The sequence below is a fragment of the Heloderma suspectum genome, chromosome 5 (genome assembly GCF_057233095.1).
Source record: "Heloderma suspectum isolate Gila_16-S chromosome 5, 16-S_ref, whole genome shotgun sequence".
Classification (NCBI taxonomy): Eukaryota; Metazoa; Chordata; class Lepidosauria; order Squamata; family Helodermatidae; genus Heloderma; species Heloderma suspectum.
In genome coordinates, this window is record NC_139462.1 from 162,689,038 (window position 1) to 162,715,492 (window position 26,455).

General features: G+C 44.8%; 1 protein-coding gene across 7 annotated transcripts in view; it reads right to left on the minus strand.

Moving 5' to 3' along the window:
- FYCO1 (FYVE and coiled-coil domain autophagy adaptor 1) overlaps window positions 1-26,455 on the minus strand; it is a 65,820-nt gene that overhangs the window by 28,096 nt on the left and 11,269 nt on the right. For 4 of the 7 annotated variants that reach the window (XM_084858134.1, XM_084858135.1, XM_084858139.1 and 1 more), the window contains 9 exons: window positions 23,452-23,577; window positions 16,178-16,284; window positions 15,609-15,752; window positions 15,063-15,156; window positions 11,981-14,611; window positions 9,282-9,374; window positions 8,424-8,542; window positions 6,620-6,787; window positions 136-285 (listed from right to left, as the gene is read on the minus strand). In XM_084858134.1, coding sequence (XP_084714260.1) covers window positions 136-285; window positions 6,620-6,787; window positions 8,424-8,542; window positions 9,282-9,374; window positions 11,981-14,611; window positions 15,063-15,156; window positions 15,609-15,752; window positions 16,178-16,284; window positions 23,452-23,577 — 3,632 coding nt within the window. The remainder of the gene's footprint in view (window positions 1-135; window positions 286-6,619; window positions 6,788-8,423; window positions 8,543-9,281; window positions 9,375-11,980; window positions 14,612-15,062; window positions 15,157-15,608; window positions 15,753-16,177; window positions 16,285-23,451; window positions 23,578-26,455) is intronic. The other 3 variants (XM_084858136.1, XM_084858137.1, XM_084858138.1) reach the window with 1 other exon arrangement.

Sequence of the window (26,455 nt, forward strand, 5' to 3'; positions counted from 1 at the left end):
CCCAAGTCCCCAAACCCTGACCTGGGGAGAGGAATCCCCATGTCATCTGATCAGTGATAACAAGGAGATTCCCCTGCGTGCCCTCCGAAAGGTTGCTGACAAGCATTTATTAAGTCACCGCTCTGCCACACTGACCTGCAATGGTGTCGGCGATTCATCCAGCCAAATTCTTTTTGACAGTCTAGGCAACAGGTTACTTCTGCATCACCAAGCCATCTTTGCTCTGCAGTGAGCTTCTGCTGGAATTCCAGAGCATCTGACTTCTGCCAAAGGGCATCCTTGTCCCTTTCAACAACAAAAAAGTGAGCATAAAAAACAATTTATCATCTGTACATCTGTATTATGAAAACTCTAGCCAGGTCCATCATGGGAAAATCTCCTCTGTTAAGGACATCATCACTTAACTCTGGTTAATCCTTATCAGAAATTCTAGCTGGACACGATATGCACTTTCCTGCTTTTTCAAGGCACATTGCAGGTTTTCCTTAAAAGAAGTACAAGAAATTGAGCAAGGCTCTGTGTGTGCATACACGCATGTTTGTGCATGTGAACAAAATTTAGTATACCTTTTCTTGACCATGTGCCTCCACTATTGCTGCCTAGCCTTTGCTCTGTAGTCAGTAATAATCTGTACTCAATGCATTTTACCATAAACAACTGAAAAGAAGTTCAGTTGCCAGTTCTACCAGTTAATCTATCAAATTTGCTATGTGGCATCTAAATGTGGCCATCTAAATTTGCTATGTGGCATTTTAAAAACAGACACATGTAAATCCACTCAACAGCTCGTCGGGGATATGTGCCCCCAGCTCTCTGGTGAGAAGGGCACCAAGAAATATACAGATCCCCGCCCTGGAACTCTTCTTGGTGCAGTGGTTTCAAGAAGAAACAGACATTTCTTCCGAGCAGCTTCTTCATGCTCCCACAAAAAGGAAACATGACCCTCCCCCTCTACCAAATCCTCAGTGCATGCCAGGTGACTGAGGGGAGAAGAGGTGGTAGGTGGGAGCCACTAGTAATGTCTAGACTAGTAAGCCAAGCCAACAATTGTGCACTACTGTCTGTAAGCTTCTTTCAGCCTTTCCCCAATCTGGTGCCCTCCAGATGTTTTGGACTTCAACTCCCATCAGGCCCAGCCAGCACAGCCAATAGCCAGGAATACTGGGAGCTGTAGTCCAAAAGATCAGCGCAGGTTGGGGAAGGCTAGCTTATTTGATCAACCCTCCAGCCAGGATCCAAACGAATGAAATTGTGAAACTAATTCTGTGAGCTGAAGGGGCCTCTAGGCTTGTTTTTCTCCAGCAAGAGCCTCCCACGCCACATGACAAACTGCTTTGGAAACTGGGAAGTGTCAAAAACAAGTTCATGAAATGGTGTTTGAGGTGGGAATGGAAGTCAACTGTTCAAAGAATAAGAAAAGTCATCCCTCCTGCCCTGGCTATTGCAATCTCCTCGAGCGATTCTGGCCCCTACTGTGAACAAAACAAAACAAAACGATAGATAAAGCAAGTACCACAGAGACCTGTTTCACGTGACACAAGGCTGGTTAATGAGCCATGGTGGCTTGTTATCCATCCTGTGCATGCCAGTTATGTGCTGGCCTGATTTACATAATTACCCTTGCCGGGTGCGGCTTGTCATGATGTCCGAACCCGGCGAGCACAGGGGGTTGGGGATGGTTAACAAACCACTCAGATTGCTGAAAAGGCTGAAAAAGGTGCTGCTAACAAAACATACAATACGTATTTATTAAGATTACATAGTGAAAAGCTTTGGATGAGACCAGAAAAAAACAATAACCCAAAGAAAATGCTAAATACAAAACACATCCTCATCATAGAGAGGAAAATAGCCCAGAGGAACAAACGTCCTCTAAAGATTTCAAATATATTCAGGGATTGGAGGCAGGGTAGAAGAGTGATTCATCCACTGAATTCAACAGCCAAACTACACATTATAGTAATCACGTAGCGGAGAGTTGGCTTCTTCTTTACAAGTGTGTGTGGCCCCAATTTGGATTGGGACCACCATGCACCCGGAGGGGGGGGGGGCAGGATTAAACTTTCCTCCCCACACACTGTTTTCCCCCTGAAATACCCCCTCCTGTAAGGGGGTTAAAAAAAGTAAAAATTCTCCACTGGAATCAATGGAAGCTTTATTTCTCTTTTTTAACCATCTCCCCACAATCCATGGCGGGCGGGGGGGTATTTTAGAGAAAAACTGATGTGGAGGAAAGGTTTAAAGGTGTGTGGTGGTCCCAATCCATATTGGGGGCATGGGTGCTTACACTGAAGTAAATAAAAAGCTAACCGTCAACTGCACACTACGTAATGAGCATAACTTGTAGCTTGGCTCCAAGACATCACGTTTGACAGAATAGCCAGCTCAAACTTCTATTGTGAACAGGGCTTTTCTCTGTTATTGTTTTAACCAGTGAGCCACAGCAATTTTTGGCTCCTCCTCTCTTTGAGTTGTTTCCATTCCAGCTGGACATGATAAGAAGTCCAACAACCTCTGGCTGCATTATAGCTGCTTTACATTATAAGAATATTTTGACATAAAGAATTAGTGCCTAAGTTTTCTTGTTTTCCTTTCCTTTCCTTTCCTTTCCTTTCCTTTCCTTTCCTTCCCTTCCCCCTCCCCATTTCCTTTTGTGTCGTGCCTTTTAGACTGTAAGCTGTGGGGAGGGGCTGTCCTGGTTTTTTTTTTTAATCTGTAAGCTGCTCTGGGAGTCTTTCCAGCTCAAGAATGGAGTACCAATGCTTTAAATAAATTAATAACATCTACCTGTGATGTGTGAATTATTACAAATACATTTGTAACAAATAGGAGAATTATTACAAATACATTTGCAAATTTTGGCCTTCTGTGCTAGATAAATACTAGTAGTGAAGAAAACATTTATTTCTCTGCAGCTCAAAATGTCAAGTGTGACCCAGGAACCACAGGACTTAACAAGTGCAGATGTGTGGTGAAGATGTTTAGTTAACGAGTCATAGTGTGATGCCACTGCCAAGAAAGAGCTCACATTACATGGAACGTGGTGCAGTTGCATAGGAAATAAAAACCAAGTCTTGAGGATGGAAATCACAGCTTCTTCTGTCTTAACACTTGTTTTTAAAAGAGGATAACATTTATAATACAACACCTTCTAGAACTAACACCAAAAAAAGATGTCCTCTTCATCATAGGGGATTGGAATGCTAAAGTAGGAAGTCAAGAAATCACCGGGATAACAGGCAAGCATGGCTTTGGTGTACAAAATGAAGCAGGACAAAGGCTAATAGAGTTTTGCCAAGAGAACACGCTGATCATAGCAAACACTCTTTTCCAACAGCACAAGAGGCGACTCTACACATGGACATCACCAGATGGTCAATATCGAAATCAGATTGATTATGTCCTTTGCAGCCAAAGATGGAGAAGCTCTATACAGTCAGTAAAAACAAGACCTGGAGCTGACTGTGGCTCACATCATGAGCTTCTTATCGCAAAATTTCGGCTTAAATTGAAGAACGTAGGGAAAACCACTAAACCATTCAGGTATGACCTAAATCATATCCCTGATGAATATACAGTGGAGGTGAGGAATAGATTTAAGGGATTAGACCTGATAGACAGAGTGCCTGAGGAACTATGGACGGAGGTCCGTAACATTGTTCTGGAGGCAGCAACTCAGTCCATCCCAAAGAAAAAGAAATGCAAGAAAGCAAAGTGGCTGTCTGAGGAGGCTTTACAAGTAGCTGAGGAAAGAAGGGAAGCGAAAAGCAAGGGAGAAAGGGGAATATATACCCAATTGAATGCAGATTTCCAGAGAATTGCAAGGAGAGACAAGAAGGCCTTCTTAAATGAACAATGCAAAGAAATCGAAGAAAACAATAGAATGGGAAAGACTAGAGATCTCTTCAAGAAAATCGGAGATATCAAGGGAACGTTTTGTGCAAAGACGGGCATGTTGAAGGACAAAGAAGACAGGGACCTAACAGAAGCTGATGAGATGAAGAAGAGGTGGAAAGAATACACAGAAGAACTATACAGGAAAGATCTTAATGTCTCTGATAGCCATGATAGTGAGGTCACTGAACTGGAGCCGGACATCCTCGAGAATGAAGTCAAGTGGGCCTTTGGAAGCATTACTAACAACAAAGCTAGCGGAGATGACAGTCTTCCAGCTAAGCTATTTAAGATCGTAAAAGATGATGCTGTTAAAGGGCTGCACTCAATATGCCAACACATTTGGAACACTCAACAATGGCCACAAGACTGGAAAAGGTCAGTTTACATTCCAATTCCAAAGAAGGGCAATGCCAAAGAGTGTTCAAACTACCGTACAATTGTGCTCATTTCACATGCCAGCAAGGTTATGCTCAAAATCCTACAAGCTAGGCTTCAGCAGTATGTGAACCAAGAACTACCGGAAGTACAAGCTGGGTTTCGAAGAGGCAGAGGAACTAGAGATCAAATCGGCAACATTCGCTAGATCATTGAGAAAGCAAGAGAATTCCAGAAAAACGTCTATTTCTGCTTCATTGACTATGCTAAAGCCTTTGATTGTGTGGATCACAACAAACTCTGGCAAATTCTGAAAGAGATGGGAGTACCAGACCACCTTACCTGTCTCCTGAGAAACCTGTACGAGGGTCAAGAAGCAACAGTAAGAACATGGACATGGAACAACCAATTGGTTCAAAATTGGGAAAGGAGTATGACAAGGCTATATATTGTTGCCCTGCTTATTTAATTTATATGCAGAGTACATAATGAGAAACGCCGGGTTGGATGAATCATAGGTCGGAATTAAGATTGCCGGGAGAATTATCAACAACCTCAGATACACAGACGATACCACCCTAATGGCAGAAAGCGAAGAGGATCTAAAGAGCCTCTTGTTGAGGGTGAAAGTGGAGAGTGCAAAAGCTGGTTTGAAACTCAACATTAAAAAAACAAAGATCATGGCATCTGGCCCCATCACTTCCTGGCATATAGAAGGGGAAGAAATGGAAGCAGTGACAGATTTTACTTTCTTGGGCTCCAAGATCACCGCAGACGGTGACTGTAGCCATGAAATTAAAAGATGCTTGCTCCTTGGGAGGAAAGCTATGGCAAACCTAGACAGCATAGTAAGAAGCAGAGACATCACCTTGCTGACAAAGGTTCGTATAATCAAAGCTATGGTTTTCCAAGTAGCAACGTATGGCTGTGAGAGCTGAACTCTAAGGAAGGCTGAGCGCCAAAGAATCGATGCTTTCGAACTGTGGTGCTGGAGAAGACTCTTACGAGTCCCCTGGACTGCAAGGAGGTCAAATCAGTCCATCCTAAAGGCAATCAACCCTGAGTGCTCATTGGAAGGACAGATACTGAAGCTGAAGCTCAAATATTTTGGCCACCTAATGCGAAGAGAAAACTCACTGGAAAAGACCCTGATGCTGGGAAAGATTGAAGGCAAAAGGAGAAGGGGACGGCAGAGGATAAGATGGCTAGATAGCATCACCGATGCAATGAATATGGACTTGAGCACACTCCAGGAGAGAGCGCAGGACAGGAAGGCCTGGCGTGCTATGGTCCATGGGGTCACGAAGAGTCAGACACGACTGAACGACTGAACAACAAAGACCATTTGCGCTTTAGGTATCATGAAGCAATACCTACCATGCACCTACAGCTCAAGCACCAAGTGAGCAGGCACGGCATTCTGTCTGGCGCTTTTCAGCCTCTGCAGAGAATCTGGCAGAGGCCATGGAAGATGGCTACCATACCATCTGAGCGGTCAGCTGGAGAATGTATCTGTTGTTGTTGTTGTTGTTGAGTTGTTAAGTTGTGTCCGACTCTTTGTGACCCCATGGACCATAGCACGCCAGGCCGTCCTGTCCTGCGCTCTCTCCCGGAGTGTGCTCAAGTCCATATTCATTGCATCGGTGATGCTATCTAGCCATCTCATCCTCTGCCATCCCCTTCTCCTTTTGCCTTCAATCCTTCCCAGCACCAGGGTCTTTTCCAGTGAGTTTTCTCTTTGCATCAGGTGGCCAAAGTATTTGAGCTTCAGTTTCAGTATCTGTCCTTCCAATGAGCAGTCAGGGTTGATTTCCTTTAGGATGGACTGATTTGACCTCCTTGCAGTCCAGAGGACTTGTAAGAGTCTTCTCCATGAGATGCTGACCCTTCTAAGGTCCTTCCCTTGTCTGTAGAGCCGGCCCTCTCATGAGTCACATGACTGAGGCAGTGGATCAGGAGGGGCAGTGGATCACACACACCCCGTTCCTGTCTACCAGCTGGAGGGCTGTCTGCTACCTCTGCAACCATGTTTCCCCAGCCGGCTGTGTCTGTTTTGCCCCTGCCCACCACTGCAGCGGGAAAGCAGCTCTCTGCAGTTCTCTTCAGCACCTTCCTCAGAGTGATGCATTGTGGGCGAGGTGGCCCAGAGACCTCCTGCAGCACTGTTGCTTTACCACAATTGCAGCACATGCAGTAGTCTAATTGAGCACAATGGGACTTAGCTTGGAGTGCACATGCTTATGATGGCACCATAAATTTATCTTAGTTCTGGAAAAGGAGATTCCAGAAATAAAAAGACAGCTTTTTCCACCCAGTAGTGGAACTATTTAAAAATAAATCTACCTACCTGAGAAGTTCAATTAACCTTTCTTCCAGGAACTGCTTTGTTCTAGTTAAGTCATCTAATTCAGCCAGTAACTTCTGCTCATTGCTGTCTCGATTGGATCTCATCTTGTTGAGTTTATCATTGTAATCTTGAATCTGCTCATTTGCTTTGTTGACTTCCTTTTGTGCCCTGTTTAAACACATATGAATTTCTGCTCAACCTTTTCTGACATCAGCCTTATCTCAATCAGTACTATTATTAATATGTTTCCCACACAGCACAGCTGTACCACAAAACTATTTCTAGTTCTCCTTCATTTTCAAGAGTGGATAAATGCTTAACTTTTGTCAAACAAATGGTTCCAAACCATTGCTCCATACGATTGCCGACATGTTTTTTTTTTAAACACATGCTTTTAGATTTCAGCTCAACATAAAACAAAGACCTCATGAAGGCTGATATACAAAATGGAAGATGGGAATCTAACAATGGTCATAGATTCTAACCTGGACATCTAGAGGGAGGCTTACCATAAAGTAACAGTTCACTTAGAGAAGGCATACAAAAACTTTTGGGGCCCATAGGCACATTTAACACGTTGAAAAAGTGTCAGAGGGCACCATCACAAATTGCAGGGAGGGCACCTTCCCAGGTCTTTCCCCCCTCTTTATCCTGTCCCCCTCGCTTGGGACTTCCTTCCCCTTGCTGTCAACCTCACCTTCTCTTCCTCCCCCCCACCGAGATTTCCTTTCTCCCACTGTTGCTGCCACCGCCACACTCATCTCCTCCTCTTCCCCCTAACCCAATTTCCTTCCCCCTGCCATGCACACCTCCTCCTCCCCCTGAGATGTCCTTCACTTCACTGCTGCTCTCACTTCCTCCTCTCCCCTCAAGATTCCCTTCACTGCCATCACCTCCCTCTGTACTCACCTCAGAAGCGAGGTACCATGAAGTCGGCAGATCAGGAGATGAAGTTTCTGGATATACTGACTTCCTGCTATATCATTATGGCTGCTGAGGTGAGCGCAGAGGTAAGTGGAGGCAGTGAGAGGGGCAGTGGGGGAGGAGGAGGAAGAGTAAATCCTGAGGGGGTCTGGCGGGCACACTCGGGGGTCCTGGCAAGTGTCAACGCGCCCACAGGCACCTCATTGCCGACCCCTGACTTAGAGAACGTTCTATCACATTTTTTGGGCCCCCGAAAAAGGCTAAAATGGAAAGAACAATGTTAATTTTTTGAAAGCCATTTTGAGGCCTCATCTGTTTCTCACCCCCTCCCTCTCTGACTGTATTCTACAGCCAACACCCAATTCTGTGCTTGCAAAAGCATAACTGTAGAATATGTAGTGGTATAGTCAGGTAGTTGTAGAGTCGGGACTTAATGGTCTTACATCCGACGCACCTCTTTTAGATGATAACATGCAGGGCTGGCTCCAAACTTTTGTGTGCAAACTGACACTTGCGGAAATGTGCAAATCCCCCCATGCACATTTTCATGCTTTAGCCTATGAGGGAAATGGCTATTTTCAGCTGCTTTTCTAATTTTATGTATTTTTCCACAACTAAATTTGCATAACATTTCAGAAAATAAAAAAAAACAGCCCTCGAATCCGCAGAATCTGTGTGACCTAGGAGAAGCTGGTCTGCTGTGGAATTTGCAGGTCAGAGTCATAGAAATTTGAACTCATCTGATTCCGTTGTAGATTTCTCCAACATTCCTACAGTCCAACAACATCTGGAAGTCCATGTGTTCCCCATCCCTCTTTTAAGGGATTAAAAGTAAGTGTTACCATAAAAAGAACCCAAATGACGTAAATAAAATTCTAACCTTTTGAGTTCTTCTTTAAGCTGTGTCATCTCCTCATCTTTTTTTTGCTGGGCTGCTTTGTACTCAGTCACCTGATCCATGGCAAGGTCCAGTTCTGCACACAGGTCTCTTTTCACAGCCTACAAAACGGTAACGAAATTGTTTCACAACAGAGCTTTTCATCTTCCACTGAGAATCTAGAATAAATCTGATCACTGAGACAATTCAGGGTGTGGATCTGGTGTTAGGGAACATCCAAAGTGTTGCCCTTGTAGATTTACAGAAATGTCACCATATTTCCCCCAAAAGGCTGCCAAAAAAGACATCTAATTTTCCACAGCACAGGAAACACCAGCATGGAAGCAATGATGCTATGGGATCCAAGGGGCACGTGCATAGGCAGAGCCCAAAGTAATGGAAAGCCAGATTCTGGCCAACTTGAGTCTTCGGATCTTCGATGCTATGGGGTCCCTTTATGGACAGAGGGCAAAAGGAAATCAATCAGAACCTGGAATGGTGCTGTTCTATGTGTATGGTGACCTACCCTCATCAGGAGGTGATATGCCAAGTTCTATGCACGTTGCAAACAGATTTAATGGGTAGATTTTAAAAAACAACTGTAAGCAGGCGTAGAACCTATTGGAACCCACACATCTCTGGATCCTAGCTGTAGGGTTTTATTTCCTGGGTGGATTCGGGCTCTGGCTTAAGCTTCCCTGCCTGTAACTGTCGGTGTACATTCACTGTTGAAGCATATTGTCAGGTTCAGAGACAGATTTGCCCATCGCTCTTGCCTATTTGCGTAGATGGATTTGAATACAAATACTTGTTGACTCAAATGCTTAGTGATTATTTTTTTAAATCAGATCAAGGACCAACCTGCATCTCTTTGAGCGCTTCTTCTGCAGCATGTGCTCGCTGACTCTGCTCTTCCACTTCCTGCTTTAATTTTTCACATTCTCCACTGACAGCCTGGTGGGATCCATAAAATGTTGATAGATTTAAAAAGGTACATTATCCATAAACCAAGCATTATATGGTTTATCTGCTGAAGTTAGAGAGCAACCAACAAAGTACATTAAGGCAGAGGAGGGTCAGCAAGGTTGTGACAAAGAAGGGATTTAGGGTTGTTTCAAATGGAGCAAAGAGTGAAAAATTGGTCAAAAAGTATCTTTAAAAGTGTGACATACGTTATTGATTAGTCTGGATTAGTGGGATTTATGCTAACGTCTGAACTGGAGATGGGAATTAATGATGGCATTAGAAAATGAAATTAGAAGGTCAAATATCAATAGGCTTGTTCGGACGGTCTTACATATGGTTGGAGGTACAAGATCATGGCTCCCACTCCATCCATCAGCAGTGCTTGTTCCATCTCTGGGCCTGCTGGCTATACACGTGCGGACATCACATCTGAGTAATGCTACATATAAAGCTCCAACACACATTGGCCCAAACTGCATGGGCAATTCCCAGATGTTATGCAGGATGATATCAACTGTGTAATTTGGGTGTTGGATTTTTCCCTGTGCATGGGTGCTATTCAAACATGACACTAATGTATGTACATTCAGCAGGCCTGGGGGCAGGAGAGGCACTCAAGGCCAGTGGGGCTGGTGTAGTCCCTTCCCTATGGTCAGCCTGTATGATTATCAAAATCACCACTGTGGCATTATACCAGGAAGAATTTTGTATTCGGTTTACCCTCATGGTAAATCACTTCAATGGGCAACCAAGCAAGCTGTGTTCGTTATGTGTGAGACATCCCTGCTGCTTTACTGGGGGCTGATTTTCTGATCAATAACCACCTTCTGCCATTCTAGCTGCCATTTAAAACATAAATGATCCAAGCACAGTAAAGCTTGACAAATTTGTGAAGACAACAGATAAAATGGGCTCGATTCGAAAGTGCTGTTGTTTTAAATGGCCAGAAAGAGGTGATTAGGTGCGATCTGGAAGACTACCAATGGCCAAGATCAGATGCAGTGTTTGTACTGTCTTGCTGGTTCAGGCCAAAGGTCCATCTGGTCCAGCATTCTGACTCCAGTACCAGCCAACCAGATGCTACAATGAAGATCATTAGCAGGACATGATGGAGAAACATGCCACGTAGTTTGTCCCCAGCATCTGTAACCAGCGGTATACTACCTCTGCAGATGGAGATTCCATTTAGTGGTGGTTAGACGTATCCAATAGATCTAATCGCATTTTAAAGCCATGTACTAATAAATCCCATGTTAACTATGGTTGTATGAAGTATTCCCTTTTGTTTGTCCTGAACTTTATGACCAATCAATGTTCATCGATGTCCTTTAGTTATAGCATTATGAGACAGGGAGAGGGGGAGACAGAGAGCGAGCGAGAGAGAAAATATCCTCCCTGTTCAGTGGCTGCATTTGGGTGATCATATCCTGGCTTAATAAGCCAAGATATGAACAAGCTTTTTGCCCATTCATACATCCCCTACATGGCACAAGCAAATCAAACCAGGAAACCCCTAATTAACCATAGCTTTCCATTTCATCCAACCTGGAAAACAATGGTTCCCAGCTTCAAAAAAAGCCAGATACCAGCTTCAGACCAGATTTAATATCCTGGCTTGTTCTGAAGCTGGTAACCATAGTTTTCCTGGTTCAGGTGAAATGGGAAACTGTTTAAAGTAGAGGCTTCCTGGTTTGTTGAGTGAGCAGTGCATGAGCAAAAGGCTTGTTCGTATCTCAGTCATCTGAACTAGGCCATCTCTTCACTTCCAAGTTTCTCAGTGGGCATATTACTTCATTGTGGCTGAGACTGATGTGGAAGTGTAAGCTCTACATGGTTGGCTTCCAAAGGTGAGTGAAGGGTGAAAGACATCTGCTTTCCCCCAGAATACTTTCCCATCCTCACAACTACGTGCTATCATGGTGCAAGCTGTGCTATAGCACAGGTGTCAAATCTCTTTCAGCCCATGGGCCAAATTAGATTTTGGAGAAACAAGGTCTAAATACCCCAAATACCAGCATACGTTAGTTGAAAGCTCTTACTACCAGTATTCATGCCTTAGGAGAAGCATGTCAACCTTTCAGAATGGGAGAAAACCATGCAAAAGTTGGGAAACCACCAAATAATAAGCAGACAAGGGGAAAGGGGAAACGTGAAGAACTGGACTGGAACCCCAGCGGGGTTGCCTTTGACCCATACACCTGAGGATCAATAGCCCGGTGCTATAGGGTCCAACCAGAAATAAAGATAGGCTTTTACTTGCTTACTCAAAACCAGTCCTGTCAATTGCCTGTGTGGCTATGGAGTAACTGTGAAAGAAGTGAAACTCTACTCTCTGCAAGTAAAAATGCTTAAAGATAAATTATATGTAGAATAATTGTATAATACTTGGAATCATTTAATTCAGGAGGGTTATCATAACCAGTCATAAGTCATAACCATCAGGATGATCATAACCACTCATATGGTGCAATCCTATACATGTCTATTCCAAAGCAAGTCCTTCTGAGTTCAGTGGGACTTACTCCTAGGCAAGTGTGCATAAAATAGAATTGCAGCCTTATTCTATCAAGGAAGGATCAGATATTTACATTTACCTTAAGTTTTGTTTGATAGTTTATAATTTCTGTACTCAGTTGAAATTTGACTGCAGACAGCTCCTCTTTGCTGGTCTCTTGAAAGCTCTGGGCCTGTCGCTCTGCCATCACCAGCTGAGTTTGCAGGGCAGGAACAGCTGCGGCACAAACCTTAGACTCCTCCAGTTTCTCCTGCAATCCTTGTTTCTCCTGAGTGACCCTTGAGAGATCAAGCTGCAGCTCCTCTTGCTCTTTGGCCGCTGTCTCTTTCATAGCTCTGAGCTCCTCCAGGACGTGGGACAGCTTCTCTTCGGCTTCCGCCTTCTCAGAGGTCAAAGCACAGATCTGAATGCCAAGCTCAGCCATGTCCGTGTTGATCCTGTGGAGAAGGTCTCTGATTTCCATGTTCTCCAAGTTAACAGCTTCCAAACACTGCTTGGCCTTGGCCAACTCATCCGTGAGGCACAGCAAGCTCTTCTCCAGCTCAGCCTTCTGAAGTGCTTCCTGGTCCCGCTCGGTTTTCAGCACTTCCTCCCGCTCTTTGCACTGAAGCAATTCCTGCACATGGTTTCTGTTGAGCGTTTCGCTTTGCTCTTTCAGATGCTGGGTCAGTGTCTTTTGCTCACTTAAAACAGTCCCTTTAACATCCAGTTTGCCTTGCAGCTTCTGCTTCTCTGCTACTGCCTGCTGAAGCTTGGCTTCAAGGTCTGTAATCTTCACCTGGAGCCTTGAGACCTCGGCCTGGTTGAGATGCAGCTGGTCCTCAGAAAGAGCCAACCTTGACACCAGGTCTTTTGCATCTCTCTCCTGACAGGCTGCCTGTTCCAACTGGGCTTTCTCCACGGCAGTCTTCTCAGAAGTAAGGGATTCAATCACTTTTGTCTGATGGAGGCAAATTTGTTCAGCCTTTGCCCTTTCCGCCTCAAGGGCTTCTGCTTTTTGCCGGTACCTTTCAGATTGTCCTTGCAGTTGCTTGCACTGGCTCTCCAGGCCTTGCAACGCCTCATCTTTCTCTGCAATCTGTAGCTTCAGAGATGCTTCAGCCTGCCTCAAGGAGGATAGGTTCTTTTCCATCTGCAGGCCATGCTCCTTGGCATTCTGGAGCTCTGCTTGAAGTACACTTAAGGACTGCTGAGTAGTTTCTTCACTTTGTTTCAGTTCTTGATAATCAACCTGCAGAGCATCCAACTTTTCTTCCAGAGCTTGATTTTGCCTTGTGGCATTCTGCAGGTTTTCATCCAACTGCTTGTTTTGACCACGGAGTTTTGCCTCTTTTTCATCCACAGACACCACAGCATCATCTATCTGACTTTGGAGCTGTTTTTCAGAGGCTCTCAGTCGGGCAACCTCAGCTTCTAAAGAAGATTTAGAGGCATCCAACTCTCTCCACTTTGCTTCTAACTTCTGATTGGTTTGCTGCAGCTTTGCATTGTGGGACTTGAGGCTTTCATTTCCTTCACAGACATTTCTCAACAAAGTGCTCTGCTTCATGGCCTCCTGCTCTATTCTTTCTATTGTTTTTCCAAGATGGTCTCTTTCAGAAATAAGTTCTCTCTTTTGCTCTTCTAAGCTTTTCACTGTTTGACTTAGCTTTGACAGCTGAATTTCCAGCAACTCAAATTGTTCTGTCGTGTTTTTTACTTCTTGTTCCATTGTTGTTTTCGTATGGCTGAATGACGCCTCAAGTTCCGCCTTCTCTTTTCTTTCCTCCTCAAGTTTTCCCCCCAATGATTTTACGCAATCCAACAAATCTTTCAAATGGATCTGAAGATCAGCCACCTCCTTGCCTTTTGCTGTTAGCTCCTTCTGAAGGACAGACTTTTCAGTTGCTGCAGTTTCCAGACTGATACACAGTTTTTCAGATTCTTCCTTGGAGCTGGCAGAAAGGCTCTCCAATCTCAATTCAAGCTCTTTCTGCAACTCCACTTTCCTAAGGAGTTGCTCTTCCATGATTTTAAGCTGAGAAAGGTGTTCATTATTGAGCTTATGATCATCAGCCCTGTCCTGTTCTGTTTTGTGAAGCTTCTTTAGTAACTCCTCAATCTTCAGAGCAGACTCATACTGACTGGTGGCTTGTTGATCCTTTTCATTCATGAGATCACTAGCTTTGGCTATGAGCTCCTCATTCTTCAGTTCTGCCGACTGCAGCTTGGCCATCAGCTCACTGATACAGTTGTCCTTCATGGAAACTGAAGTCCTGGTGGCCTCCAGCTCTTGATTCAAGAGATGGAGCTTAGAGTCAGAGTCCTTTTTCCTGGACTCCAGTTCCTCAAGCCTTGCAGAGTATTCTTTTTGCTTCTCAGCAGCATTCAGTTCTAACGCCTGCAAGCATTTCTGCAGGTCCTGGACAGCATCCTGAGTGCAGTGGGAGATCTCACGTTGCTTTTCCAGCTCCCCAAGCATTTTGGTGAGCCTGGCGTTCTCCTCGCCAAAATTGCTGCTCTTCTCCCTTTCTGCCTGTGCTTGCTGTTTCTCGAAGCTGACAGCCACCTGAAGCTCCTGGTTCTCCTTTTCCAGATGCTGGATCTGACCCTGCAGTTCCTTCTGCCACAGCTCTGCCTGGTCAAGCTCCATGTGCAACTCGTCCAGACCCTCCAGGGGTTCGGCATTTAAGACATTATTCCCATTGGGGCTGGAAGGGAGCTCTTGTGTCTAGGAACAAGGGAGAAATGAAGGATTTCAGTTAGAAGAATAGCTGCCCCTTGGTTAAAAAGTTAGCCATTCACCAGTGTGAATCCATCCCAGATTAGTACAAAGAAGGCTCTTCTATTTAAGGGGCGGAGAAATCCTTTACGGGATGGGGAAATCCAACAGTACAACATTCAAGCCAGTCAGACCAACAGGGTTGTTGTTTACATAAAGCTGCAGTGCTATGGGGCTAAATGGGAAACACACGGTAACTTCAGATAATCAGGAGAGTCAGGTAACCAATTAGAATAATGGCGGAATGTCGGTTCTACTGAAATTCCCCTTTTTTATAGCCTAATGGTGATAGGTCATAACAATGATGGCATACATAAGGAAGACTACCAGAGTAACAATTGCACTGTTGCTTGTCTTATAGGGAAGTATAGCTCATGCATTCCTTTGCCAATACAATTACCTGCAAATAGCTGCTCACCAAACTGCTCATGCTTGAAGAACGGCTTGGAGGCTTCCACAGGTAAGCCGAGGAGCCAAGCGAAGGTAATGTTCTCCTGAAAATGTTTTTTAAATTTATTTATTTATTTTATATATATATATATATATATATATATATATATATATAAAAGCACAAGCACATATTTTTAATAGTCTCAACAACTGTCCACTTGGCTCTAATTTTGGAATTGGATGTACTCTTTCAGCACATCCAATCACACAGTAAAGAACAAGCACAAGCAGGGTTGCTTATGTCTGCATAGCTCTCCTGCTGGTCTATATAGCTCACTGTGACCACTGCAGGTCCAATGTGGGGTGTGTAGTTACCGTAGGGCCTGAAAGCAAATGCACTTCCTTCTGAAGGTCTGATCATTGGAAGGGCTTCAATAGGACTTAGATGTGGAAATATAGCACAAGAAGCAAAACAAAGTTCCAGCATGCCAAATGCTGAAAGGTTTTATTAAAATATACAGGTCACAGAAGCTTGGCAGCAGCTGGTTTGCATTACCTGGCAAAGGTGGGCCACGCTGAATCTAAGTCATAGCCTCTAGACGCCAGATCAAACTGAACCTCGGTGAGTTCATAGAGGTGACCAACAATATCAGAACTCATTTTGGGATTGAGGAAGGGGCTTCTTGCATAGTACCAGTCACTAGAGAAACAAAGATTGCAGTAAGTTAAAAAGCAGCTCGTAGCCACAGTTCTCAACAAGATGCACGATAACCAACGCAACTGCATTGTTGGTTATATATATTCCGGAAATGCTATGTGGTTCCATGGAAATGGCGGTCTTCTTGCCACAATCAGGAGGACTGCTATGAACAGCCTTATTGGCAGCTGTCTGTGGCAAATGAAAGGCTTGCGCCACAGAGAGCCCTTGCACAAATACATAGCAAGCAATCCAGCAATATCAGTTGCAATTAAATTCCACTGCTGTCCCCATTCCCTCCCTTCACCTTTTGCGCTTTCCCCAGTAGACAGGTTGTAAACCTACCAGTGGAGACATTTGCCCTCCAACCCCCGGAACCTTTTGATACCATCATATCAATGCTGAATAAAAACAGCCACAATAGTTACCTTGTTACTTTGGTATTCATAAAACACTGTTGCAAAGTGTCTGCAAGCCTTTGGTGTACTAAGGAGTAACGGAGAAATGCCCTGCCCTTACCAAGGGAAGTTCTGAGCTGGGAAAAAAAGGAACAACAAACAAACAATGTACTTCTGTGAGCATTCACTCTACTTAACAATCTGCAAAGCGTTCTACTCAACCAGGGTTTAGTATTGAAAACCAGTGGTCAATGTGACAGACCAGGAGTGAACAACATGTGGCCTACATGCGGACCCCTTATCCTATGTTTGCTGCTTCTGTGCTGCCACATTTTGCCAGTGGCGGCAAAAAAGCAGCGACTCCTCTTTAGAAAAAGGCCCAAAGGGAATGCACACCTTGTCTTAAAGCAAAATGGCCACTTTCTGGCTGCCGCCAAACCATCAACTTTTGGCGGCGGGGTGTGTGGCCCCCGGTGGGGGGAAGTGGCCCCTGGCCCCCAGAAACTGTCCACCCTTGTGGTAGAGTCTTCTTTGGTTTTATATAGATCAGACCATTGTTCTACTATTGATGTACTCATACTGGGCTCTTTTTTTTTTAGGGAGGGGACAACTGCCTGGGGTCTCAAAAGGACAAACAGGGTATCCTAACTGAAGAGAAGGCAAGGAGACCTGAAATAAACGTTCAAAATGTGGCTTCTCAGAGTCTAAAAAAAATCTCTCTCATGCACACAGATTCCTGGGGAAGATGGGGAGATAGGTTGCTTGCAGTGAGAAAATGGCACACTTAAGCACCTCTGCATTTCACTCAAGCAGATAGGGAAAACAGCCAACATTCCCCCACCCCAGTGTCCACGCAGTCCTTCCTTCTGCATCGAAGCAGGAGACTCTAGTGAAGCTGGGGGTGGTTCCAAAGAGATATTGGCCATTTTTGGAATCCTGGCTTAATAAACCACAGTATAAACAAGCAATGCCTGAATTCTGTTTGCTGCCACTTCATTCTCCTCCTCCTGTGAGTCAGGATTTTAGAAGTTGGCTTACACAGCCTGGCTTGTTTGGCCAAACATAACCATAATTCCAGATTCAGTTATAGTGGACGGGTTTGGACAATCACGATGAGGGAAGTAACGGTTGTGGCTGCTCCTCCCGCCTGTGCCATGTGTGTGACCGCCATTTGCATTATGACCTGCGCTGCGGATTGGTGTGTCATCCTGGTGCATGGCGGGGCTTCGTTCCCACCCTACAACTTCTACTGCACGTCATGGGTTATAGGGTGGGTACAACTCCCCCACCCCCCGCGCTGCACATTGGGTTCGGACAACACACCAACCCGCGCTGCAGCAAGGGGAATAATGCAAATGGTGGCCGCACGCGCAGAACACGCGGGGGCGGCAGAAGCGGCCATGATGGTTGCTTCCCTCAGTGTGATCATCCGAACCCAGTCAATGTATTTACCAACTGGTTTGTTTACCTGCACCAGCACACTGCTCATTCACATTGCAATTTATTAAGCAAGGCTGTGGGAAGAATGTAGACTGAGATCTACTGGAAGATCTTGGGAAGGTCTGCAGTAAATCTTCAAGGGTTTTTGACTCTAATGAGTGCAAGGGGATAAAACAAAATCTTTGCCATGACTGGTGTTGTGCTACTTGCTTCTCTCTCAGCCTCAGTATTCCTCATCTGTAGAATAGGAGTACTAATTGGTTGCTTTTGACCAGGCCTTTGTTGAGCTCTGCTGGCCAGTTTTAGAGTGACGCATTAGAATCCCTGATCTATGCTAAATCACATGTAGGTTTATATATGTATCGCAGTGTACGGTTCATGGGATGCAGTACATTATTTATTCTCCCGCCTTAACCACCATTTTGTGTCTGGCTCTGGTCAGCAGACTGCAGCATTCTAGTAAAATACAAAAGAGATCCTGCAAATCTGAAGTCTACCCACCACATATTAAACCACAGTTCCTGGCTTAATGTTACATCCAGAAGTGGCCAGTATCTCTATTAATACTTAGTATTTACAAAGCATTTTCCTCCAGTGCTTGGAGCTCTTCAGATAAGTTACCACAATACTGTACAACTGACCATTACTAATATATTTCTTTAATGAGTGTATGAACCAGTAAATAATAATCCCCTATTACAGATGTGATGACTGAGAAATGGTAAAGCTATCTTGAGCTCACATTTGAAGCAAGGACTGGAAACTCTAGCTCCTTATAGCTTACACCTCCCTTAGTTGGTATCACCATGATATTCTACCTGACAGCGTATCTCCTGTCTGTAAGCACAAGACCTAACAGACTTAGCAAACATCTCTCTTAACCTGTTTGAAACATCCTCTTAACTAATCTCATCAACCGATTCACAGCAAGTGGCTAATCAAAAATCTTCACAGAATTCTTACTTGTTTTGCTGGAAATGGGGAAGGAGTTTAAGGTGAAACAAATGAAAAGCCAAGCTACTGGAGTACCATATCCAGTTCTGGGCACCACACTTAAAGAAGTACATTGTCAAACTAAAGCCCATCCAGAAGAAGGTGACTAGGATGGTGAGGGGGTCTGAACTCTGGAACCAAGTACTATGGGGAACAGTTGAAAGAGCTGCATGTATTTAACCCGGAAAAGAGAAGATCAAGGACAGTCATGACAGCTGTATGGTAGCCCTTCAGAAATCTGATGGAGCAGAGTTGTTTTCTGTTGCTCCAGAGAGCAGGAAATTGCAGGGAAGCAGATTTTCTGTCTGAAGAACAGAGTTTTAGGCTGACACTTACTTAAATAATCAGGCTAGGCGTATTGTGCCACCTACAGGCCCATCACTGGTTTTACATACCGGAAAGAATCTTGTCTAAAGGCAGGAGAAGCCATCAGTAAGGACGTAAGGCCTTAGGCAGGAGAGGAGACTGGACAGAAGATTCAAGAGATGCAGAATGGGCACCAGACCATTCTCCCTCCCCCATAATACTAGAACCCAATGAAATTGATTGGCGGTAGATCCAAGACAGATGAAAGCAAGTACCCCTTCACTCCACGTTGATGGAATTCACTGCCGAAAGATGTGGTTAACAGTGTTTAGCTAAAATGGTGTTAAAAGAAGAGCTGACATGTTCATGGATGACTGATCTATCAAAGGCAATGATGCTGAAATGAAACCACCAGGTTCATTCATTTCATATGCCTCTGAAAATGAGCTGCAGGGGCAACAGCAGCAGGAGGGTTTTTGCCTTTAAGCCCGGCTTGCTTGTGGGCTTCCCAGAAGCAGCTGGTTGGCCACTGTGGGAAACAGGATGCTGGACTAGATGGACTTTGGTCTGGTCCTGCAAGACTCATCTTATGTTCTTAATGTTGTTCATTCCAATTGGAACCTCCTTATTCATAGAACTGCAATATGGGGAACCTCCCCTTCTGGCATACCTGGTGCTGATGTTACAGTCTTCATTGCCATACCTTTAGAAACACTTCCCTATTGTTCCATGTATATCAGCAGACATTATTACTATAACCGCCACAGTGTGATAATGCGTGCATGTGGTGAGCATATTTCATTCCATGCTGCACACCAAGTCTGAGATGGAAATGTCAGTGTCGGACCATCGGTGAAGGAAGGGGAAAGAGGGAAAGGCTTGCCTATTGCCTAATTATTTATTGCCTAAATAAGGGTACACAGGCCCTAAGGCACAAGAGATATGGCTCATACTAAGAAAACTCGGGAAACATTAGGCGAATGTTTTGGCAATGTCAGGGGAGCTGGGGATGCCCTATGGAACCATAACAAAAACCTCAGCTTTATCTTCGACTCCTCCCTCTCTCTCTCTCCTTTGCTCCCAGTACACAGTCCATCAACAAGTTATGTCCTGTCTCCCTCTACAACCTTGTAAAAGCATGACCCTTCCTCTCTGTTCCCTCAGCGAAAAGCGATTCACACCCTGCTGATTTCTTGCCTCTCCTTAACCATAACTCTCGCCTCTCTGGTCTTCCAGTGTGTCACCTCTGTTTAGCACTCTGTTGTATAATATTCCCCTCTCTCGTCTCTCTGACCACATGATGCCTCTCCTTAAATTCCTACACTGTCTGTCCCTGGAGCACTGCTCTTGTGTTCCCACTTGGAATGAACATCTGCCCTATAGAAGGGAATGGTCCCTCCACACCTGACTCATAATGAGCTTCCTCACAACGTTCTTGTCCTTGCCTCCAAAGCCTACCTTTCCACTCACAGAGCTTGGTACAACCTGACTTGTGACCTTTGGTCCTCTAGCCCTACCACCCTTGGCCATCCAAAGGTATCCTGCGTCCTCAGTGATGCTGCACTTCCTGCTCCTTATGCTTGGAACTGCCTCCCAGAATGCCTGGGCGCCACCTCTTTCACTGCCTTCAGGTCTCTCCTCAAAACCCACCTTTTCTGTGAAGCCTTTGGCAGAATCCCAATATCCTACCACAGCCTTCCCCAACCTGGTGTCCTCCAGATATTTTGGACAACAACTCCTATCATCCCCAGCCAGCATGGCCAATGGCCATACTGGCTAGGGATGATGGGAGCTGTCATTCAACGTATCTGAAAGGCACACACTTGGGAAGGCTGCCCTATGGTAACCAAGCCTAGATACATACAACGGAAATAAGAGCACATCCTCCCCATTTTTACCCCTGCATTCATTTCCATTCCCTTCCTCTGTTGTTTCCCCTGGGTAGGGGACAGGGACCTGCCCTTGTTACTTTGCAAAGCTCTGTGCACACGGAGGATGCTCTATTGGTAATACATAACCCATCCCCTGCGTTGACGGTCAGTGTGGCAAGCGTCCATTTGAGCAAAGCCTGCAGCTTCCCTCGGATCTGTCCCCTACTGCACCCCTCTCCTTTATTTCTTGTAGTCGCTCACTTTCGAGCCGAGGACACTTCGAGAGAAACTTCCTTTATTTTGTGTTGACTGTGTTTTGAAGGGGGAAGAGGTGCCAGCCATTATTCTCAATTTAAGGAAGCTCATTATGAGTCAGGTGTGTGTGTGTGTGGGGGGGGAATTCCCAGGCACAGGGCAGACATTCAGCCCCAAGTGGGAGCACAAGAGCAGTGTTTATTCAATACAAAGAATAGATGAGGAACAAAGAAAGGCAGATGGCATGCTGTCTGTTTTTGTGACTTGCCAGAAGCAAGCCAAAGATGGCTCACAGGTTATTTTTCTGTGCATGAAAGCCATTCCAACCATCTTTGGCACACACTCACAAGGACAGATAAGAACGTAAAAGCCATGCTGGACCAGACCAAGTTCCATCTAGTCCAGCATTCTGTTCACCCAGTGGCCAACCAGCTGCCCACAGGAAACCCACAAGTAGGACGTGAGTGCAGCAGCACCCTTTTCCCCAGCAACTGGTATACAGAGGCAAAGTGCGTGTAGTACTATGTAGCATGTAGTACTATGTGCACTCACTGATAATGAATATAGCCAACAGCATCTCCTGTAGTTGTCTGGAAGAAAATGCTGCCAGTGTGAACACAGGAATGGCCAATTCCTGACTGCATCTATGTTTTGCCAGCTGATTCTCACATTAGTCCGATTTCAACATCACCCTGTTGTGTGCTGCTCAATCACTCCGCCTTGGCCCTTCCGATAGATGGGATCAGCTAGCAAACTATAGATTCTCTGCCTGCATTTTGTTTATCATAAGGTCTCCACTGGGGGTTCTAGCTCATCTCTCCCTATATGAGCCAGGGTCATAAGCCATGATTTGTTGTCGGCTTATGACTCTGCCTTGTTTGGGGTGAGACAAGCCAGGGTCCATGGTTTGGATATCCTGATAAACAAACCACGGACCGAGGATCCATGATTTGTTTAGCCACACCCTCTTGCAGGAAGAGCTAGGGATGTCAGAGAATTCCATGACGGATCTCGGTGAGGCCAAATGCCAGTGCATTTGGCCCCCCGAAATCCATCGCGGAACAGCCTGCCACTCCCCCCGCCCCCCACGGATCCCCCCCGGGACGAGATTTACCTGGGGCGGATGTTCCGGATGGTGGCGGCTCCAGCAGCGGCTTCGGTGGTGGTGGCAGCTGGTCTTCCGAACGGCTGCTGCCACCGCCATTTGCAGTCTGTGTCTTTCCCCCCACCCCCATAGACGTGATAGGCTATGTAAAGACTTACGTAGCCTATCATGTCTGGGTTTAAAAAGAAAAAAACGCGTAGGCAAATGGCAGCGGCTACGGCCGCCACCATTTGCGTTCCTTATTTTTCGCCGTCTTAGTCTACGTCAATATTTACGTAGACTAAGACGAAGAAAAGAAAGGGGAACGCAAATAGCACCCACTACGCTATTTGCGTTCCCCTTTCTTTGCTTCGTCTTAGTCTACATAAATATTGACGTAGACTAAGACAGCGAAAAATAAGGAACGCAAATGGCGGTGGCCGTAGCCGCCGCCATTTGCGTACTTTTTGTTTTGTTTTGTTACCCAGAGCCCTCCGTGGCCGGAAATCCGGCTGCTGATGGCCCTGGCCTGGGCCTGGCTGGCTGCTCCGCAGAGCCGCCGCGGAGCACAGCCGGCTGTTGAGGATTCCGGGGGGAGGGACGGAACGCCTCCCCCCCACCATGAACAGAATCCGCGAAAACGTAACTCACTTTCGTTCATCCCTAGGATGAGCCAAGCGGGAGCGACTGGGCAACATGCACCAGCATCCTGCTTGATTCCAGTAAGCCAGGGTTCCCCAGAACCCTGGTTTATTGCAACATGCAAGCTAGGCTATTATGTTTCTTTCAAGTGAGGGCACTGTCTGGGCTGCTCATGTGGAAAAATAAAAAATGTTTTGTGTGAACCAGCCCTAGTCTATGTGTAGTCTGAAGGTGAGTGGTTTAACAGCGCGGGGGGGATTAAGAACCACATTTATTATTTCATGAAATTTTTGTAACACAATATCAAAGCACTGAGCATATCTACATTTACATATAAATGCTGACATACCCACTTGTCTTTTCCCTACCCAAAATTTGTCATCCAATATGCTTTGATTACTAGGTATCAGCGATGGATTGACCTGGGAGGTCTGTGTTAGAAGTGCTGAAACCTCCTCTGCAAAGGGAGAGATCTTCCAGAATTGGTGGAAGGATTCATGTAAGGGAGCCTAGCTAACACCACAGGCATCTGGTTGCCCACTGTGGGAACGAAATACTGGACTAGACAGGCCTTTGGTTTGATCCAGCACAGCTCTTGTGTTCTTACTATATGTGTAATGGGTTTCTGCACCATTATCACCCAGACTGTTCGACTGGACTGTCAGAACATTATGCTACACAGTTGTTACGGCAAATCGATGTTCTTTACTTACTTCTGAAATAGACTTGACAAAGCGAATTCCATCATTTGCTCCTTTAACCTTAGCCAAACAGTCAGAGAAATAATCCCAGTAGTCTTTCCGGTTTCCCAGTAAAGTGGATTTTTCCTTCTGGTCAAACTTTGAAACAGAAAAGGGAAAACCAGCAAAACATCACAAAACATCATTTTCTCTCTTTGTAAACATTAGAGAAACCAGTGGCACATCCCCCAATTATCACTGGGATTCCTGATAAAATAATTAAACATTAAACAAATGAACAAAGATAGTAGGCCTAAAAATGGCTATCCCTGATCTGCAAGCCAATTAAGATAAAGCACTTGGACTGAAGTCAACTTCATTCTGTTGACCTGAACAGCATGGGCAACCCATCCAACTGACTGGTTTTAGTTGTACAGGCATAAGAAGTTATGTAGTCCCACAAAACTCAATAAGAGCCACTGAAAACAGAGTCTGCACCTATTTCCACAGCCCCATCCTGGGGTCCATTTCTTAGATATGGTACAATGCAAAAGAATTAAGGAGATCTTTGTTAAATCTATTTCTTTATTATTCATTTAGTTAATGAAATGTATGTTTTGCTTACATTTAAATAAATTTCTAAGCAAGGTACAAAACAATACAGTATAAGATCATCGTAAAATACTGTATATTATTTCTGTAACCAGAAGACAAGATCACCTTTCTGACAAAGATTGTCAGAAAAATGATTGTTTTCGTGCCTACTGAAAACATACTGAAAGTTTCCTTCTGGTCAAACTTTGAAACATACTGAAAGTATGTTTTCAGTAGGCACGAAAACCCGGAAGGCTCAGCGCCTGTTTAATATGTACTGGTAGGGAGTTCCAGAAAGTCGGTGCTTATGATATTAAAGGCCCTATTCTGAGCCGTCACGGACCAGATATCTGAAATTTTAGGCATCACCAGGAGGGTATCTCCTGATGAGTGCAGCAATGGAAGAGGCAGGTAGAGTGTCACGGATTTTAGGAAATAGCTGACTTTCCTTTATTGGACTTGCTGGGAAGATTATTGAAAAAATGCTAATCCACCTGTTTTGAAACAATATGTCTTATTATGAATTGTAAATGCTAAACATTAATGACAGATTATTAAGAATTTGAAAATGTAAATAAGAAGCATTGTTTGAAACTGTATAAAAGAGAAAAAACAGATGCATAAGCAGGTTCACAATGAATTCTGGGTAACTGGCATAAAAATAATGGTCAAGTTGACTTGGATGATATCCAAAAAGAAAGTGTTGATTTAAAGCCCTATCACTTCGGCCAAAAAGTTATTTGAGTAATGAACAAGTGTGAGACTGTATTATTCCAGGTCAAAAGTGTACTGAAAGTTTTCACTTACCAATTAATAAGCAAAAAATATTGTGTAAAGTATACACACCAAAAAGCTTGATATACAGATGTCTAGAAAAAATTATAGGCTTAAGTTTAATTGGCAAATTTTGAGTAAGGAGTTATCTTCTCCAAAGTTATAATTCAAAATTGATCTTAGCTAGCCTGAAAGGTGTACATGTAAGCCTTTTATGTATGCTCTAAAAGTTTAAGAATGTTTAATAACAATGAAATCATAAAGACTGTACTTTATAGGATAGTTGATAATATTAGTTATGAGGTTTTTTTTTTTTTTACACAAAACAGTATAAATATGTGCTGATTTTATAATGCAGGAGCTTCTTCTTAGAAGCTCATCACGCCTGTGTACCTGTCAGCTGAATAGCCTATTCAGTACTGAATAGGGAACTTGGTACTTCGAATAAGATCTCTCCTTTTTAAGCTATTAAGATCTAAGGCTTTTTAGCAAAGGTCTGTTTAACAGCACAAAAGGTTTTAATGTCATTGTATGCACGTTATATTCCTATGTGATGTTATAAGCATATTTCTAATAAAAATAATAAAAGGATCAAAAAAGATTTTCCTGTACTAATTCTTGTTAATACAAAACCTGGATTGCAACCCATGAAAGAATCCTAGGTGTATACTTTGTTTAGAAGTATTTTATCTGCTATTAGGGGGTAAACAGGTATCTACATGGCCCCAAAGTACTGAACTATAGACAGATAGCTCAAAGTCCCTAAACCGTAAAAAGGAGGTCAGGTGATCTCTTACAGAAGGGGACTCATTCCTGTAGGGAATTTTATGTTTATGAATGGGTATTTAAAACTCATAACAATACATACTATTAGGGCGCAATCCTATGGCCCCTAGACCGCGGCTAGATGGCCATAGGATTTTTTGGTTTTCGAGAACCGACCTCGGAGTCAGCACTCCGAGGTTGGTTCCCAGAAAAATACCTCCCCCCTTCCCCCCACCTCATAGAAGGAGCTGTTCATCCCCTTGTAAGAGCAGCTGAGCGGGGGAACAGGGGGCATTCCTGGGGGCAGGGACAAGTGGGGACCTCAGAAGGGCTGATATGATGCTTCCTATGCGTTGTCTGGCCACACACCCCAACTCTGAAGCGCTGCAGCTAGACAGCCAAAATTGGCCAGCTAGCCACAAATGCAGGACGGCTGGAGCACGGCGGAGAAGACCCCCTCCGCGTTCCGCCTGCTCTGCATCGGATGGTCGGTCACCTCTGAGTTCGGAGGCAGCCGACTATCTCCATAGGACTGAGCCCTTAGAGTTCTAAGGTAAAACGGTGCACTTTTAGCATCAAGTTACACAGTGTGCCTATACTAGGGATGTACGAAAGGCACTTACCTTTCGCAGATTCTGTTTATGGTTGGGGGGGAGGCGTTCCGTCCCTCTCCCCGGAATCCTCGCCGGGGGGGGAGGTGCTCCGTTCCTCCCCCCCCGGAATCCTGGCCGGCCGGCTGTGCTCCACAGGGATTTTGCGGAGCTGCCGGCCGGCTCCGCCAGCAGCGGGACATCCAGCCGCTGGCTAGCAGGGACGCAAATGGTGGTGGCTGTAGCCGCCGCCGTTTGCGTCCCTGCAGTCAGCCCTGATAGGCTACGTAAATGTTTACGTAGCCTATCACGGC